The 19,566-nt window shown below is 45.7% G+C and overlaps 2 protein-coding genes across 6 annotated transcripts in view; both read left to right on the forward strand.

Annotated features, from left to right (window-relative positions):
• The window catches only part of NUP58 (nucleoporin 58), a 39,498-nt gene extending 33,493 nt beyond the window's left edge, over nt 1–6,005 (forward strand). For 2 of the 5 annotated variants that reach the window (XM_053971415.1, XM_053971416.1), the window contains exon 16: nt 752–2,717. In XM_053971415.1, the coding sequence (XP_053827390.1) occupies nt 752–921 (170 nt within the window). In that variant the 3' untranslated portion in view covers nt 922–2,717. Of the gene's footprint in view, nt 1–751; nt 2,718–3,527; nt 4,057–5,902 lie in introns of those variants that run through there. The other 3 variants (XR_008435902.1, XR_008435901.1, XM_053971417.1) reach the window with 3 other exon arrangements.
• A 7,926-nt stretch (nt 6,006–13,931) lies between these two features.
• On the forward strand, nt 13,932–19,249 carry SHISA2 (shisa family member 2). Its single transcript, XM_053969811.1, has 2 exons — nt 13,932–14,226; nt 16,276–19,249. Exons 1-2 carry the CDS (start codon nt 13,932–13,934, stop codon nt 16,827–16,829), a joined length of 849 nt encoding a protein of 282 aa, XP_053825786.1. The 3' UTR covers nt 16,830–19,249.
• The last annotated feature ends 317 nt before the right edge of the window (nt 19,250–19,566 follow it).

Genomic DNA, 19,566 nt, shown 5'->3' on the forward strand with positions numbered 1-19,566 from the left:
TGTTGCTGGTAACTGTAGGGGGGCTTCTTCCAACTTATCTTATTTCACAGCTGCACCAAATGTTCAGTTTGTTTACCTTGATAGAAGAGGGTGAAGGAGTTAAAATAGCACAATTTGCTCAGCCAGTCATGCAGTTTTTCCAAAGCTTTGTTTCCAGCGCTGTTTTTTAGTTTATCATAAAGGATGGTTTTAAATACAAACATCCTGGCAAGGATTTTTGAGCCTTTTCTGCCTCACATTTAATGTGTGGTCAGTGCCACATATGTTATAAAGGCAGGCCAAGGTAGCCATGGCAGTAGGACGAAGAGTGAGCACTCAACTCCAGCTTTGCTGTTTCTCTGCTGTGAGTGAAGTGAGTGGTCCGTGGTCCACCTGTACCTGCTGCCTTCCCTCCCACCATAGGAGTGCACTGCATGTTTATGCTGAGAACTTGAGGAATTATGGTTCATCTGTTGTACAGTTTCAGTGGGACTCTTGTGTGCTACTCTTATATGGGTAATGCTATAACAGACTTGTGATTTAGGATATCATTGTTGGCACTCACTGAGGTAGTCTCTGTTAGTGCTGCATTATTCAAGTTGCCATGGCAAGTCCAAGCGCTCTAGCAATGTGATTTAGCATTGTTGATCCACATTGGTATAAAGTGTTACAACTGCTGGTAATAAAGTGGCTGGTGGAAAAAATTCAAGGAGAACGAATTTACAATCGTGATATAACTGATGTTTTAAAATATTTTTCCCTCCCCCATAAGGCTTTGGGAGCTCGACTACATCTGGGTTTAACTTCAGCAATCCTGGCATCACAGCATCAGCTGGCCTGACGTTCGGGGTGTCTAATCCTGCATCTGCAGGCTTTGGGACAGGAGGGCAACTTCTTCAGCTGAAGAAACCTCCAGCTGGAAACAAGCGAGGGAAAAGATAGGCACCTCTTTTAGGGAGGGGGAAGCGCATCAACTTTCTTCATCTGAAAAGTCTATTTTTGTAGATTGATACATTAATTAAATTGCATCCCAGGAGATTTATAAAAATTTTGCTACTTTTCCCTAGTGAAATCATATTGAACAGCTATTTTCTTGTGAATAGAAACCCATTTATGTATTTTTATTTTGGGCCCTAGTTTTAGAAATGTTCTATACTGCATTATTATTAAAGAATCTTGTAAAATCATCTATTTAACCTAATGTTAGTAGCAGAATATTTTTTGTTAATAAGCTTTATACCATATGAATATATGCATATTTGCTTTTTTTTGTACAGATAAAATATATTCTAGTACAAATACTAGAGTTCATATCTTCTGTTCCTGGATATGGCCTTTAAATCTACTTCAGGGTGTTTTTGTGTATATGGATGTAAATATATACAAGTACAGTGCACACATCTGTGTGTATGTATGTGTATATATATATATGTATAAAACACAGATGTGCATACCTTCCCCCATAGACACATCTCCTTTTCTTTGTGTGTTCGGTTTCTTCATGTTGCCCTGTGGTCCCATATCTTGATGTTCCTAGGAATTTCAAATTGTGGGTCCCAGGCTGTGTCATCATTGCTTCTGTGTTTTGTTGTTTAAAACCAGCTGAAATACAATGTTTACTATTTTATGAAGTTTGGTAGGTAGTGATTAGTGGCTGTTTTGGTTTTTTTTAACGTTTTTTCTTGGCCCATTTAGCAGCCAACTCTAAAGAAGAATCTGAGATTTTGACACAGACATTTCATAGGCAATGTTCCCAAACTGTTTTGTTTTTCTCCTGAGCTGAAGAGTAGGGCGCTGCCAGATTTCAGCTGAAAGCTCAGGATGCCACAAAGTCTGTGTGCAAACAGGAGTTGTCAGGCTGGATGAGCTTCTCCCTGCATTTGGGAGAGATAAGATGCATTGTCCTAATGAAAACCCAAATTAAAGTGTTACAAACCCAAGTTGCTTCATGAACTTCTCGTCAGCACTGCCTTAAAAGCAGTTGGGCGTCTGCTTTAAAACAAGGTGTAGTACAGTTACTTGCTGTTCAAGAACAGAGAAGGAAAATGATGTAATTTGAAGGTTAAAGCTATTGCAGCAGTAGTTTATGAATCTTACATACTGTAACATCATAGCTTGTTGTTCTGCATCTCCAGTTTGGTGTGCACTAGGAATATCCAGGAAAATATCTTAAGAAGGAAATAATAGATCAATTGATTCTTTGCAAATAATGATACCAGGTTGATGTGTGAGCATGAAACTTTGGAGCCAAGTTGATTTTATGTAGAGGTTTTGTCATTGGTTTTCTATTGTTAAAGTATTACTACCATTTTGTATGTTTTGGAAGTGTCTGCATTCAGCAGTGATTGCTCTTTGACAAATGTTTGGTTTGTCACTTAATCTGATAAAATTAAGGGAAACTGAGCACAGAATTCTTCACTTTTGTACTTGTATGTTATTGCATCTTTGTGAGCAGTCTCTTAGGAAGGGATATGTGGTCTTTTTAATGTCACAGAAAAATAAAGCTTATGGTTTATTTTGATTTCAACCTGTTTTTAAACTTTTACTGGGCTGCAGTCAAAACTGTAATGTTTGTATTTCTTTGTTACTGCTTTTTTTAATAGTTAATATGTTAAACCACTGGACTCTTATAATGTATTAATTTGTGAAACTAATTCCAAATGTGTACTGTTTGTCCATATGTGCAACTTACCATTGTGCAAACAATAAAACAATAATGCTGTGATCCTTGTAATACATACTTGCCTATCTGAGAGATCATTTCCTGTCATTCTCCTACATTCTAGGAGAAACAAAAACCTCATTGGCTAATATGTAGAACTGTTCTTCCTAGAATTCATATAGTGCTGAATTGTTCTTGCTGAAGTTAAGGCCTTGAGCCTGGATGGAAGTGTGGAGGGAGAGGGGGCAAAGGGAGATATTGTCTTGTGGGGTTGTCTAGAATTCCTTCACAGTGCACAATGTAAGCCTGGATCATAGCGTAATGTAACACAGCACTAGGAATGGCTTTGTAAATTGGGAAAGTCTGAGCCTCCTGGGTACCTGTGATCTTTCTTTTCCAATTAAACAGCAATTGTCCTTAATTTAGCCTAAGCGAAAAGTGATTATATAATAGAATAATCAGATATAGTAGTACAAACTGAAGTCAAAATGGGATTTGAAATAATTATATTCCCAGACTGTGACTTGGGTGGTTGAATTTAGCCATGGATTTTGGGGATCAGCACTGTAGACACTTCCAAATTATTTTTCACCCCAATTTAAAGGTATGTTAATACGATTAAAGTGTAAAATACAAATGCATTCAAGGTGTGGCTTGGTTTCCTACAAAGGAGGTTAAGAAGCTGACCTATATTTAAACACCATGAAATTAAATCAAGTCTAGATTATCTGTTCTGTAAAGAAAGAAGAGTGTGGTCTGGAAGAAGGTTCAAGTCCACCTGGAAGACATGGTTTTCTGTTAGTTTGTACGTTGTTGTACAGCTGTGGTATAAACTTACGTATGTGACCTCTTTCTTTTACTAGAAGTAACTTTGTTTTTTCTTCAGCATTCTCCCTACGATGAAGACAGCAGAAGGGAAAGAGCTATGCCTCAGATTGCTTGGTTCAGGAACCTCTTTCTGATTCAGAACTTTCTTGGCGCTCACGTGTGTCTCTGTTTCTGTCAAATCAATTAGGTAGATACTCCACTTAGCTACTTCTTTCTTGTGGATTGTGAGGGAGGAGATTGAAATAAGGTGGAGTGGGTCAGAGTATCTCTGTGCAAAAATTTCCAGCAATAAATTATGTACTTTTGGGACTAACTGCTGGGATTGTGCTGTCAGGCTGTTTCTCTCTTCCCTCTCATTTAGTACTTTCCAGCACTGTGGCTGCTGTTTCCAGACACTGATGGATGGTTAAAGTATCATGGTCATTGACTGGTATGGCTTCTCATGGAAATGGGCACCTGGGTTTGGGGAGGGGCGTGACACAGAGTCGATGCCCGCAGCAGCTCTGGAAGACGGCTGTTACCCACTACGACAGTGTCCATGGAACTCCAGCACAACTGTGACATTCCATCTCCACTCTACTAGGCTGGTAGGTTCCTTCAAATGAGGATGGAGGTGTGACAGGGATGAAGTGTGGGGAGAGCTGAGGGGATGTAAGGCACGAAGTTTACTGCTGTGAATGGGGCAACTCGTTTTAATTCAATTCAGGATCATTTCTGCTGAGCTCAATGTTGAATGTTCATCAGGTGGCAGGAGGCTGCCAGTTACATACTGCCACCACAGGACCCTTGTGGGAGTAGCTGTCATGCAGCATGTGCAGTGAAATGGTCAGTGACCTGCTGTGCCACTTAAAGATCTTCAAGTCTGTGGGGCTGGATGGGGTCCACCCAAAGATACTGAAAGAGCTGGTGAAAGAACTGACTGAGCTACTTTCAATCATTTACCAGCGGTCCTGGCTACTCAGGGAGGTCCTGGTTGACTGGAGGTCAACAAATGGAACTCACCTCTCTGCAAGAAGGGTCAGAAGAAAGATCCAAGGAACTACAGGCCTGTCAGCATGATCTCAATGTTGGGGAAGGTCATGGAGCAAATTATCTCAAGTGCCATCATGTGGCATGTGCAGGACAACCAAGGGATCAGGCCCAGCCAGCGGGTGGGGTTGTGAAGGGCAGGTCCTGCTTGACCAATCTGATCTTCTGTGACAAAGTGACAAGCTCAGTGGATAAGAGAAAAGTTGTGTATGTTTTCTGCTTGGACTATTGTAAAGCCTTTGACACGTTCTCCCACAGTGTCCTCCTGGAGAAACTGGCTATTCATGGCTTGGACAGGTGCATTTGTATCAGTAGTAGTGTTGCCAGCAGGACCAGAGCTGACCGTCTCCCTGTACCCAGTGCTGGTGCGGCCACAGCTCCAATCCTGTGTTCAGTTCTGGGCCCCTCATTGCAAGAAAGACATTGAGGGGTTGGAGCGTGTCCAGAGAAGGGCAACGGAGCTGGGGAAGGGTTTGGAGCACAAGTCCTGTGAGGAGCAGCTGAGGGAGCTGGGGGTGTTCAGCCTGGAGAAAAGGAGCCTTGGGGGGACCTCATCACTCTCTACAGCTGCCTGAAAGGAGGGTGTAGCCTGGTGTGTGTCAGTGTCTTCTCCCAGAGGTTCCCAAGAGGACCTCAGGTTCTCCTAGGGCAGGTTTAGTTTGAATATTAGGGAAAAATTCTTCACTGAAAGGCTTGTTGTCATGCACTGGAACAGACTGCCTAGAAAAGCGGTGGGAGTCACTATCCCTGGAAGTGTTCAGAAACAATGTGGGCTTGCTGCTTAGGGACAGGGGTTAGTGGTGAATGTGGCCATGCTAGGTTAATGGTCAGACTTGATCTTTTCAATCTAAACAATTCTATGACAAGATATGTCGCCCTTTGTTTCCTTGTTGTAAACATTTTCTGGCACACTTTTTTTTAAGGTGGTAGAATTTTGTTGAACTTCAATATTTGAACAATCCTTCTGACCCATTTGACTCCTGTTGCTAGGAGGTTTATTACTTAAAGCTTTTTTCACTCCACCTCAGGAATTTAATCTTTATAACCCATGGCTGTTGTTTAATGCCACATGAGGAGGTGAGTAGGCTGTGTGTTTCATTAGATTTGTTTTCTCTTTTCTCACCCTTTAGAAGTAAGGCAATTCTAGCATGTTATGAACAGGTTAATAATTAAGTTTGGAAGCTTCTACAAACTAGAAGAGCTTCTGGTTTGATTTTACTTTTGAGTACAGATCAGCCCCCACCAGGATATTGGGTGATTGCTGTTGAACAGTTATATGGAAAACTTGGAATACATACTCCTATTCTAAACAGGTCAATAGCTGAAGAAGCAAAAGATATGTATGTTCAATTAATGTTTCCTAGACTGATGGATTTCTCTTTTTTTCTTTTCTCTTTGATACAGGGGTCACTGTACAGCATGTGCTTGGGTACCAGCAGGACAGCAGTTTATTAGAAAGTCATGTAATTGCTTCCAAAATAAACTTCTGATTAGAAGCTGGCATATAGCTCCTGTCTGTGCATTTAATATGGCACTTTGTGGTAACAGGATATGCTTCTGGGGTGATGATGATTCTGGACACAAAAGAAAGCTAGGAGGATGAGGTTTTGATCAGTCACTGTGCTATACTAAAAAGGGAAAGAAACACACGCTTGATGAATATTCAAAGTCAAGGATTCAAAATTAAATTTTAGTATATGAAATATGAAAAATACCATGTACTCTTATTAAGAGGAGAAGGGGATAAATTCTCATGGTGGAAAAAAAAATGGTGACAGGCATGTTGAGTAGACCAGATTGAGTGAAACCTTGGGGAAAAAAGTATGCCCAAGCTGTGTAGAGTTGGGTAGTCTATTAACTCCATTAAGTACCTAAGTAGAAGCTACCCTGAAGTGAAAAAACACCCAAACCTTCTCATCCTGTTAATGGTGTTAGCATTCCTTGGCTGTTTGGGCTACCCTTATTTCTTTATTAACATACACATAAAAGGAATCTAACCTTTGAGCATAAACACTTTCACTGTGGTTCTGTCTGGGGATAAGGTAAGATAGATGTGATAAAGGTGTCCTAACTGGGAAAAAAAGTCCATCTTTCAAAACAAAGTTTGCAGTGAGTGGGCCCAAATGCTAAATGGAAGCACTGGCAGTGAGCAGTTAGTCCTTAATAGTGTGGGGACATCTCTCCATCTCTGCTGGAGACCACTCGTTTTGTGACAACGTGTGAGGGAGTGATGGTGAGCATACCTGTATGTTACCACTGTGCTGCCTTTGTTTGGTGCAGCTGTGTGTGGCACAGCTCTCGAAAGTGTTGCCTCCTTTAACAACTACGGGGGTTCTAATGTAGCACTGGGTCAGACAAAGTGAATGGACAGAAGTGATGAGGAAGGTGCCAGCCTTAATGCCACGGAAACCAGTCTTAGTAATGCACATTATGTCAGTCTCAAATAGGAATTGTCTTTTATCTTATTTTATTTAGTTGCTGACTAAGGAGCAGGCAGATGTTCACATACCTCCAGCAGCCAAACCAGAAGCAAGCCTCATTCCCAGGGACGGGGAGACCTTTGGCTGCTAGCTAAGCTTGTGTGGTGTGTACCACAGAGCAAAGCTCTTATCTGATCCCGTGCTGTTAAAGAGAAGTTGATGCTGAGCACTGCCCTGAGACCAAAGAGGGAAGGCTTTTAACATTTCTTATGTTGGCATTGGGTGTGATGATGCTGTCAGTGCCAATAGCAACCTCCCGCTTATACTGGGGATGTGAAAAAGTGGCTGGAACTGCAGGAAGACTGTGGCAGGTTGTTGAAATTTAATTTCTGTAGTGGAGATGTAGGTCTAATACAAAGGCATATTAGGTTCAATTTATACTTTATTAGTGCAAATATTTAGCTAGAAATGGTCCTCTGAGTAATTTGTCGTTTTACACTTGAGAATTGTCACCTTCACCATCACTTCTCCCCATTACTTATTTCTAGTGCTGCAGCAGCTGGTGCTTGTTGCTCTGTCATGGTGATACCCACATTGGGGTGGCATCAGGGCTTGCCAGGCTTTGAAGCTGCTGGAAAATACAGGGGCAGAAAGTAAAAGCGGGTAAGATCCTGGTCTCAGGTAGATGGATGGTGATATCAGTCCACCAGTAACAGAAATAGTAACAAAAAAACCTAACACTGTTGCAGAATGCGGGATGTATCATTTAAAGTTAGCCCTGGGAAGTGGAGGGAGGGGCAAAGTTCCAAAGCCTCTTTGCCAGGCTAGATAATTGTCAAGTAAAATAGGAATGATTCAGGCAAATACAGTCTTCTTTACTTCCTTTCTAAGCAGTATTAAAAATGTCCTGATCTAGAAAATATTCTCATAAATATTGTTAATTTTCCACAACAAGTTGCTGCTTCTTGCCTGTCTGCAGTAATAATCCCTATATAAATCCCTATATAAATTTAGATGCACTAGGACCTGTTGAGAAGATAAGAAGTGCTTTTTTTTCTTGCTGGAACCTCACTGATTTCACTGCACAGGCAAAAAGTACAATAAAAGGCAACAGCTGTGTAGTGATGCTATTTCTGCTATATGGTGCCTAAATCCTTGCACTAAGGATCCTTGCACTTCCAATGCACTAAGGCATTAGAAGGTGAACAATAGTAAATTTCTGGTTTTAAATCTCCTTAGTTTTCTCTTCCTGCATTTGATAAAATGCTCATGCTTTGTGCTCTGCATGGCATAAACTGAAGTGTGAATGTGGAGAATTCCTGTACTTTCCTGGGGTTTTCTTTTTTTAGTTTAAATAACTTTTTAATAACAATTCATTGTCAAATTGGCAGCCTTACTGTAAGGGCAGACGGTGGGATGATGGATTTAGTCCACAAGTAAGTCTTCGTCTAGTTTTTGTCTGAGGAGTGGAAAAAAAAAAAACTAAAATTCTTTCCTTTTCTTCCTACTGGCTGGAGTGGCTGGTTAGAGCAGAAGTAATAAATCAATTAGGAAACAGCATCCCTTTCAATTTGAAGCTGTACACATCAGCTTTGTATCCAGGCTCTTATATATATTATACAGCAATCTGTTGTGTCTGCAGCAAGTGGAAGCTCCAAAAATCAATGCACTAAGACTCGAGAGAGAAGAGCCTGACATTTGTATTAATCAAGGCTGTCTGAGTAGTTGGACGATGCTAACAAAGCTCCTTAAAGCTCTGCTCCGGCTGGGATGTCTTGAAACCGGGGGATGTTTTCTGAGTGACAGCCTCCTCCTGCACTCGTGAATTTGTAGGGAAATGTCCCCCAGCACTCGGAGGTACTGTTACCCGCTCACCTCTCTTCAGCGGCATCCCCCAGCCCCGTTATCAGGACAGCGGTGCATTTTGGAGCCAGACGGGCGATACGGGAGGTGTCTGTGCCGGCTGTGATAAGGTGGTGCCAGCACTGATTCCGGCTGTCACTGCGGCGTGTGCTGAGAGCGAGCACTCACAGCAGGAGCTGAGCTGTGCCTCCTGATGTGCTCGGTGCCGCTGCAGCCACTGCAGATTCACAGCCCAGCCCCTGAGGAGTGTGCTAACTTCATATCCCTTCATTCAAAGCATTTTACAATCCTTTGCCTCATTCTGTGACTGGGGTTTTTTTTTATTCCCTTGGGTCATCTTGATCTAATTATTCTCCAGGAAATGAGAGCCAATAAAAGAAAGCCTTTTGCTATGAGTACACGTGTATTTTAAAATGCAGATATTAAATATGTTCCCTAAGCAGAAATAAAAACCAGTCCAGCTTATGTAATCAATACCACAATTGGAGTGGCTGTTTCCACCACTAAATGTAGTGATGGTGTTTAAATTATACTTGCCACAGGCACACTAGTATAAAAGATACCTAATAACCAGGATGGGAAGAAAAGGCTACTAAGGTAAGCTCATATATTCTGGTAACTATCCTCACCTGGGAAATTGTGTTGGTATAACCTGTCAGTACGGATTGCAATCTCAAATTCAACAGTTCTCCATACAAACTCCACAGTGGAGTTTCAGTCATGCTACTCTTCTCACTAACTTCACATGGGGGCAGCAAGGCATTGCTTTAGCAGCAGGAAATACAGTTTTGCCTGAGAAGTGACTTTGCTAGTATAAATGGACAAGATGCAGGGATTTCAACTCCAAGGTGATTTGTTTCTAAGTTTAAAAAACCTACAAGCAGTAAAACAAACTGTTTTTAAATTAACTGTTTTAATTCTGCATGATCAGAATTAATTCCTTTATTTTGTGTTACCAGGAAGAGGAATCTCTGCTGTTGAAGTGTACAAAAAGCAATAAAATCCATCTCTTGTGGTAAGCATGGCCTTTTACATGCCAAGTAATCTAAACAATAGTACCATGATGATGAGTTCTAGCTGAAGACTTCAGGCTATGTTTAATTTACAATTCTGATCTGCAATGTTGTGGACACAACAGTAGAGCCAAAGCAATTCCAGAATCTAGATTTTCAAGATTCCTGTTAAGGTTGCAAAATTGTTTGATACTAATGATGTAACAGTAGGTATGTGAGCTAAATGGAATGGGAAAGTATATGTATGCCTGTTTGGCATCCAGGCTGGACAATGGAAAGCAGATAATCTCACTTGTGCCCAAGTGACAAGACCATCAAGAATGAAACTGGAAATTCCAAAGGTGAAAAGAAGACAGTATCCATCTGCCATCTAAACATTATCACCAATGGGTCATAAAGAAAAGAGAATAAGAGTTGCTGCCAGTTTTGTATTTTCTCTTAACATCAAGGGAATGTGACAAGCTACAACAGCATGGGTTGAAAATACCATAGGGAAAACAAAACATCCCTAACAGTGAGAGCCACTTACACACCCACAGAAGCTCACGGCAGCTTGGAGAGTCATGTCACAGCATTTTTCTTTTCCTACCCCAAGGAGAGACTCCAACCAAAACAGAGATACAGAATAAGGTAAGAAGTCTGTGTTCCTGTGTTATCTTGGAGAATTTGTAGGATAGACACCCAAAGGGGAGGATAGTGACTGTTGTTTCTTACTTATTGTTACTGTTTCCACTTATTTATCCTTTGTCCTCTTTCCTTCCTGTCCAATGTGCGCTGGCCCAGCCAGCCCCAACAAATGTTTGTGGTACCTCGCTGTGAATGGCTCAGCAGCTCAGAGTCAAGGTGGGGTGTCCTCATTTTTCCCTCTCTTGAACTGGGAGCTGTTCAGAATGAGAGATGTTATTTTGTATTATCTCTCTTTTCATGCCTTTCTTATTTCTGTTTTCTTTTTTGAAGTACAAGCTGGTGTATTTGCAAAGAACTTTAGCACAAGAGGCATGTCAGCCCTAGGAAAGCAGAGCACCGTGCTCTGAAAGCACAGAAATACTTTTGAAAAATTTCCATCTGGAGGGAGACTGTAATATGGAGAGAGACAGCTGGAGAGAGACAGCAAAAATGCCCTTGTTACAATAGGGAGAATGCCTGTCAATGCAGTGACTGAATGAATTTACAAGGTAAGCAGATACCAGTGTTAGAGAGCCACTTAAACATATGGTGGCCATTATCCCACAGCAGCTCTGCCTTCAAGGATCAGCGTCCAGGTTGGACAGTGACACAGGCAGCTGTGCCACAGCTCTGTGCCCAGGCATGCAGGGGTGCAGGTACTGCTCTCACACAGCTGGACGTTGGGTCCTATAGATGCTGCAATGTGCTGTAGATGGACTCAGCCCCTACACTGCTGCACAGGCAGTTTGCAGCTCAGAGTGTTAAAAATTATGTGGTAAATGCACTTCACCTGTTTCAGACAACTAGCAGGAGTGCTTTTAAGTCTTATTTTCACTGCTCTAAGAGAGACAATTTTTCAGGACTAGCAGAACAGCAGGTGAGTTCTTCAAATTCCCAAAATAAAACATTTTATTTACTTTCCTGAGATCATGCATTTGGCTGGACAATGCCAAAGAATATTTCTACTGACCCTCAGGCCTCAGAAAACTATACCTGGTAGTAGTATTACAAATTCAGAGACTTGTAGAAAAAAATAAAAGGAAGTTTAAGCAGATAATAGAGATTTGTAGACTATGTGGTCATTACTGAACACATGTAGGCTTTAAAAATCTTTTCCCACTCCACCATCTATGTGTTATTTTAATTATATCTAAAAACTGCCCTATGCTTAGTTTGATGGGATGTAATGTGTTTAGTGTCCTACAAAATCTGGGATAGATTTATTTTACATTGAAATAGATTGAACTAATATAATGAGATTGTTTGACACGGGAAAGCAAGTGAAAAAGTCTCAGAATATATGGAAAATGTGTTTCCACATCATATTTTGGTTCTGGATTTTTTTTGTGCTTTTAAATTTTAATCATAGGGAAATTACCTGATCAGCTTGTAAAGACAGTGAAACAAACCACCCCAAACTTCACTAATTAGTCTATTGCTAAATAGGATCTAAAGCATTTTGCAAAGTGCCAAATGTTTTAAGTTTCACAAAAGGATAATGAGGTACACTATTATCTCTGCTATTATCCAGGCAAGTTGAGACAAATACTGATCTTGAATATAAAGTACCTGTTACAGATAATCTCTGCAGGGGATCTGATGCTGGTATTTTGTCATGATCAAGACTCCTAGCTTGGAGTACGGATTAGATTAGATAGTCTGGTTTTAACCTCTCTTCTCATAGTCTGGTTTTGCTATTGAAAGAGAACCAACCACCTTACTGAGTATCAGTGAACCATCAACTCAAAGGATGGGACTGGGAAAGTATTTTGCTTGCCACGTATAAAAGAATCAAGAAGCTGCTTTTCTTATTACGAAAATGTGTGTCTAACCCAGATTTAAGGAAAATGATCTCGTAGGAAGACCTCTGTGAATGTAGGCATTTAACAACTGCTGTGCTGTCACTTGTGGCTGCCAGACATCCAAAGACAGGTCACTGGCAGGAGCTCATGGTTTTAATTCCTTCCCCAGGCAATCCCCTTCCCTCCCCATGCCCCATCGCTGATGGGGGTGTCTTGAGCAATGGGTGCTGTGGGGGACATGGGCTGAGTGTACAAAATCTGTCACTGCCCAGGACTGCCCAGGGCTCCTCGTGCTGGAGCTGACAGCTCCGGGGAGCTGCTACTGAGGTTTTGAGATGGAGCATCTCAGACCCCATCAGTTGAATCACTGCAAGTTTCTTCTCATCCACCCAGCTGCACTGACTGGGTGATAAATAACCTGTCGTGCTGCAGCCCCATTTCCATCTTGGTAAGTGTAAACTTTTCCAAAGGTTAGCTGCTCCGGATTACTAATTCTCTCTGAGGTAGGTAAGGCATGAGGTGTGTGGGAACCACCTCTACACCCTGCCCTTGCAGCAGCACAGCTCTGGCCATAGGATAAGCTGCAGAACGGCCACGGCTGGAAAAGAATTCACTGGGAGCAGCAGTGAAGCTAAAGGGGCAGAAAGCATTTACCTGGTCCCTAATTTGACCAGAATCTGGTGCTCCAGAGCAGCAGCTCAGTGAAAGCCCGTAGCTGTCAAAGACTGGCTGAAATGAGAACAAAAGAGGGGATGAAGAATGGAGGGAGAAGGACAATAACTAAGTTGAAGAAGAAAAGCCTGAAGGAGTGAGAGAAATACACAACACTTTGCAGTCATCTTCCTCCCAGTGATTTGCCTTTACAGCGGAATTTAGAACAAGTGCCACTTATCAGAGCTCCCGTGTTTGTGCCTTTTTCTTAAAAGAAGTACTTTTTTTTTTTTTTACTCGATGCAATGCATTGTAACTCAGAGTTGTGGTTGGTGTCACGACAGCTGTCTCACAAGGGAACGAGAAACCACAGATTTTCTTGACACTTCAGCAGCTGAAGGTGCATCCCTGTGCCCGGCCTCCGGCTGCCACTCACTTTTAAGAAGCGGTGAGGCAAATACACGGCGTCGGGTTGTTTTGGGCGGCGGTGCCCGGCGGGACGGCGGCCGCCCCCCGCGCCCCCCGCTCCGGCCAGCGCCGCGACCCCCGCCCGCCCGCGCGCTGGTACCGCCCCGTCGGGCGGGGCGGGCGCATGCGCGCCGGGCCGCCCCACCGCCTATAAGTGCGGGCGCGGCGCCCCCCGCGCAGAGCGGCCGCGGCGCCGGACGGGGCGCACCGAGAGCGGCGCGGCGTGGGCTCGGTGCGCCCGACCCGCTCCGCTCAGTCCGTGGGAGGATCGCGGGCTCCCGCCGTCCCTCGCCCATGGGCGCGGAGGAGGTGGCGGGCGCGGCGAGGCGGCGGGGAGCGAGAGCGCATTAGCGGCGCCCCCGGCTCCGCCGGTGCGCCCCGGGCGGCAGCTCCGCACCCCGCGGGCCGGCCCCGGGCATGCGGCGGCGGTGGCGGCGGGACCTGCGGCCAGAGTCCCCGCAGCGCGGCGGCTGCCTGCCCCGGGGGGCCGGGCGGCGCTGCCCCGGCGCGGGGGGGCCCTGACGGAGCGGCCGCCCCCCCCGGCGGCGCCATGCGGGGCTGGCTGCTGCTGGCGGCGCTGGGCTGGCTGCTGCCGGCGGGGGCCGCGGCTAGCGGCGAGTACTGCCACGGCTGGCTGGATGGGCAGGGCGGCTGGCGGGACGGCTTCCAGTGCCCCGAGCGCTTCGACGGCGGCGACGCCACCATCTGCTGCGGCAGCTGCGCCCTCCGGTACTGCTGCTCCAGCGCCGAGGCGCGCCTCGACCAGGGCGCCTGCGACAACGACCGGCGGCAGGGCGGCGGCGAGCCGGGCCGCCCCGGCAAGGACGGCCCCGACGGCGCGGCAGGTGAGGCGGCCTCGGCTCGGCTCGGATGGCTCCGAGGGTGTCTCCGGCTCGGCGGCTCCACGGGAGCCGTCGCGGGTTTGCGGCGATCTTCTTGCCCGCCCCTTCCCCCCTTGCCGCCGGTTCCCCCTCCGTCGAGTCGTGGGGCAGGATGGACGGAGTCGGCGCTGGCCGGGCCCGGCGGCCGCTCTTACACGGGGAGGAGTGCCCAAGCCGAAGGCCTGCCTTTCCCGCCCTTACTGCTGGAAATCCCAGCCACGTCTCTGTCAGAGCAGGTGACACCACTCCCCTGAGTCCCGGCCAGCCGTCTCGGCCTGGCACAGCTCTACCGCCACTTTGAACGGGCTCCTCAGCCATGGTTGAGCTCCCCATTGAAAAGGCAAGGAAAAATGAGACAACCCGTATGAGTAGATCAGAAAAAGTAAGAGGATATCTCAAAAGGACTCTGGCTGGTCCCCACTGTAATTGTGTATGTTCTTTCAGCTCTGATATCCCCACTTAGGACTAGTTTTACAAGATTGAATTTCAAGGATAAACTCAAGTCTTTCTACTGCTGTTTTAAAAAGCCCCGGTGGCTCCCCAGCACCCTTGCTGCCATCCACACATGCTGAGTGAGGGAGAAGTAGCCTGAAGTGATGTTATAATTAGGACAGATTTACTCCTGGAAAACTTGCACGTTACACTCTTGGAGCAAGAGTGTGCACCTGCTCAAGGGCTGCTGTAGCGCCAAGCGCAGAAGTGGAGATAATGTTTTACAGCCTTTTGTTTAAAAGTACTAAGGTGATGGAAGAAAAGTGGCCTTTTGGTTATAACTCGCTTCATGTGCCAGGAAGTATTCTGACTTGAGCAGACAGATAACCCCCCTCCCTTTGCAGTTCTGAGAACAATGCATTTTTGTAACAATTTTTTTATTTAAAATTTATTGCTTTGCAGGTTTGGGAGCCATTGCCCTGTGCTGGCACTGATTAACTTGCAGGTCATTAGCAGTGGCTGCCTTAGCAGGGTCAGACAGGGTCAAGCAGGGATCCGTAGCCATGCCTGGGTCTTGGAGCTGCCAGATTTTGGTGGAAATGATGGACTCCAGGCATGTTGCTGGGAGCATTCACAAGCACTGAAGGGAGACACCTTCCCCTTGTTTTTTGTGGATATATCCATGCAGATTTCTTACTGAGGCAGAGAAAAAAGCTTTTTCCCTGGGACTCCAGAATGGATTATCTCAGTCAAAGGACCATTGTGGGTCAGATCCCTGTATGGGCCATTCACTTAAGAGTTGGACTCGATTTTTGTGCGTCCTTTCTGACTCAGGTGTATTCTGTGAAATCTGTACACACAGCCCAGATTCTTCCAAGGTTGATGTGTACCATCTGTGGTGGCTCCTGATGCCACCAATGAGCATCATCCATACTTTTTGCTCCTACCCCTTGCCCACCCTCAGTCCTCCTGCCCTGATGTCCCTTCATTAGGCCTCACAAGGAGGAATGCTGCCCCTTTGGAGCATGGTGCTGTCTCTGCACCACCTGCTCTGTGGTTTCTCCCTAAACCAGGGCTGAAGTGCAGAACAGGTGGGCATTCATCCCCAGGCTCTGGGGTGTCAGAAGGCCTGTGACTACAGGTCACTGTCTGGTCACTGCCTGGCTGTCATCCTGCCCCAGCAGGCTGACAACAGCCAGAGTGGGCTGGTAATGGAGAGGGATGTCATGTGGCACCAGGGCTCGACTACCCTGTGATCCTGAGCCCTCAGGAGGGATCCTGCCCCACAGTATCTCCTTAAGGCACTGTTCAAACCCAGCTGTATTGTGGCTGATTGTTATAGTAGGACATATCTGAGACAATTTGATTAAATGTGAAGCAGTGAACTAGACCACCATCAACAGGAGGGAAACTTAAGCCACTGGGTTTAACAGCCCTTTTCATCATTCTGGTATAAAATGCTCTGCTTGTATTGACCTGTGCTGGGAGGAAGTGGGCTCTGCTTGCATGAGAGGGGACTTCAGCTGGAGCTGCCGAGGATTGTCCTTGGCCTACACTGACAATGTTTTCCTTGTGTTGCAGTGCCCATCTACGTGCCGTTCCTTATCGTGGGATCTGTATTTGTCGCTTTCATCATCTTGGGGTCACTAGTGGCAGCTTGCTGCTGCAGATGCCTGCGGCCCAAGCAGGAGCCCCAGCAGAGTCGAGCCCCTGCAGGCACCCGCCTGATGGAGACGATCCCCATGATCCCAAGTGCCAGCACCTCCCGGGGCTCCTCCTCCCGCCAGTCGAGCACGGCTGCTAGCTCCAGCTCCAGCGCCAACTCGGGGGCCAGAGCTCCACCGACAAGGTCCCAGACCAACTGCTGCTTGCCAGAAGGGACCATGAATAATGTCTACGTCAACATGCCCACGAACTTCTCAGTGCTGAACTGCCAGCAGGCCACGCAGATCGTGCCGCACCAGGGCCAGTACCTGCACCCGCAGTACGTGGGCTACGCCATGCAGCACGACTCGATGCCACTGACCCCGGTGCCCCCCTTCCTGGACGGCCTGCAGAGCGGCTACAGGCAGATCCAGTCTCCCTTCCCACACACCAACAGCGAGCAGAAGATGTACCCAGCTGTGACTGTGTAGCGCTGATGCCTTCCCCTCCTCATCCCCACCCAGCCAGTTTTAATATCTGAACTGAATGGAGGAGAAATACTTCCTTGGAACAAAGCTCCCAGAACATCACTTGTAAATAATTTGGAAAGGCTCATGCATGTCAGACAGTGTTTATAAACCATTTATTTTCATCGGGGTCTGTTGCCAGGAACTGTAAGGATGATATCTTGGAATTAACGTTGCCAGATACGCTCTCATTCCAGCACGTGATTTACGGCGGCGAAGGATTACGCTGGAAATGCATATGTATTTCAGATCACTGTACTCATGAGATAAATGTCAGAGCCGTAAAGTGCCCTTCAGGTATGACATGGTCACAAGTATTTGCCTAATTAATTGTAGAAAGAGTTTTGTTACACTGTACAAGACCGCAGTACTTCAGAAACCTCTCTGCTCTCAGCTCCATAATGACATTTCCCATTTCTTTACAGACAATCACAACTAAGAGCTGAGCAGTGCAATCCCTGTGTGCCCAGCCGCCGTGGCTTCTTACACACACCCTCTTTGGGGTGAAATGTCACCAGAAGCTTGGTCTTGCAAAGACCAATTTTCCTTGTATTATGTAGGAATTGGAAGAGTGAATTATTCTGCTCTTCTTTCCAGTGCACTTGAAACCCTTCTTGATTTGGTTTTGTGTCAAGATCAGGACCCAGTAGTGGTTTGCACAGATTTTATCTTTGTGAACATTTTACTAAAACCAGGGTATGAGGTGCTTGCTCTTTGTGACACTCAGCAAAGCTTTTGGTACAGCTGGCAGTGTCTGAACTGAACCTTCCTTGGCAGAGAAAGGTCAGACTGTGATTCAAATACGCCTGATTTAACCTCACTTCCCATGAAACAGGAAATCTGTGTGAATGCCCACGAAGGTGTCACCCCAAAGCCTACTTGCATTGGAGTATGCCTTGTAGGAAAATGGACTTTATCTTGTCCCCCCTGAGCCCATTCTGAGTCCCCTGCCCTACCCTGTGGGAGTGGGAGAGTGTTATACAGTATCCAATTGGGATGTGAATGGGTTGGTGGAGGTTTGAAATCTATCCCCTTTTTTTCTTTACCCATGGCAGGGGACTAGGGAGGCACAGCTGTATTTAAAAATAAGGAAAAAGGCCCAACCAAGGGACAAAGGTGCTTGTGGTGTCACAAAGGTCATGGAGGTGGTGAGATGCAGACAGGAGGGACACTTTTTACACTGGAGCTGTTGGCTTTGTCCTGCTTTGCTTCATCTGGGGAAAACACCTCTCCAGGTTGAAGAGGCAACAATCAGATCATTCTAATTATATCACCCCAAATGCAGCAAACTGAGGCTGGTTTTGTCTCTTAAAAAATGTAGCCTCTGCATTTTCCATCCATTTGCTCCTCAGCCAAACAGTGCTGCAGAAGACTTGAGGCCCTGTGCAAAACCCAAGCAATTACTGTAGCCAGACCAGTGATGACAAAAGGTTTCTTATTGTCTGATACTGTATCAATATGTAGCAATAACTGTGATGCTATGTTTCCTACGTCTGTTTTGAAATGACACAGAAGGTGCAGATGCATTGCCAAACCCAATGGTTTACTCATAAACACGCCACACACAGGCAGTCTGCAGCAGGCAGCCATGGTTTGGCCACTGACATGGGGAAATGAATAGGTAATTTATCCCAGATCTGTTGTTCCTGGCTGTGATCTCCCAGTCAGTGTGCAGGATCTGGACAGAAAGATTGGTTTGTGAGACCTGGCTTCCTCTCCCACCAGGCTGGGTATCTTTGGGAAGGCGGCGCCCGGCTGCTGGAGGTGTTGGATGCTGCACAACTTGGTGCTCGGGGATCTTCAGGGCAGTGGGTGCTCTAGAGCTGGGTGCTGCCAGGCTTCTGAAGCACCCCCTGCACTCTCTGGTCTCTGGGGGTATAGGTTTCTACCTGCCCACGTTGCAGTGGGGTCACACTGAGCTGGCATCAGGCACAGGGGCAGCTGCCTGTGCTTCCCCAGGGGCAGGACGTGCTTGGCCCTGGGTGAGCCCTGGTCCTGTGGTTGTGACCATGTCCCCCTGTGAACCAAGTCAGCTCCCCCCCACTGCCTGCCTTGCACAGGCCCTGACAAGGACACCTCCTCTGACCTATGGAATTCAGGTGAATCTTTGTATATTGTTTACTTGTTAAAAAAAAAAAAAAAAGAATAAGTTAAATTTAAGTCTGTAGAAATTAATTTACAACTGAAGGCAGAGAAACCCGAGTTCTAATAAAAGGAATTTTGTGAGATGTGGTGTTTTTTTTAATGTCATGTACAATAATGTAAAACCAATGTTACCATTTGATATAGCTTTTAAATCTCTGAAAGAGCACTTGCTTTAAAGTGTTTCTTACAACTGAAGAAAAAAGCCCCCTTTGTTTCTTAATAAATACTTTATGGTGTGACTTTGGTTTTGTTTGCTTTGTCATAGAGTTTTATTTTTTCAGTTAATGCTTTGTTTTCCTGTGTCTCCAAAAGAACATCTGACCAGCCCACCTCTCCAGACTGGCAAAACTAAAAGTTTGAGCTTTTTGCTGTGTTTTTAAAGAATAACAGTAAACTGAACAACTTATGTGTCTGAACAGCGTGCTGCAGTGGGGCATGTTCTGAGGGAATGTGTTTGGGGAGAAGGGGCACAGGGAGATGGCATCTGAGAATCAGCTGAGATGGGCATCCCTCACCTCTCAGGTGGGGAGGAGTGGTGGGAGCAGGATGGGCCAGA

This window comes from Vidua macroura, chromosome 2, assembly GCF_024509145.1.
Source record: "Vidua macroura isolate BioBank_ID:100142 chromosome 2, ASM2450914v1, whole genome shotgun sequence".
Classification (NCBI taxonomy): domain Eukaryota; kingdom Metazoa; phylum Chordata; class Aves; order Passeriformes; family Viduidae; genus Vidua; species Vidua macroura.

Excerpts from the sequence above, each read along its gene's own strand:
- SHISA2 (XM_053969811.1), top strand. The coding sequence starts at position 13,932 with ATGCGGGGCTGGCTGCTGCTGGCGGCGCTGGGCTGGCTGCTGCCGGCG. Across the intron at positions 14,227-16,275 it reads CGGCCCCGACGGCGCGGCAG|TGCCCATCTACGTGCCGTTC; the intron begins GTGAGGCGGCCT and ends CTTGTGTTGCAG.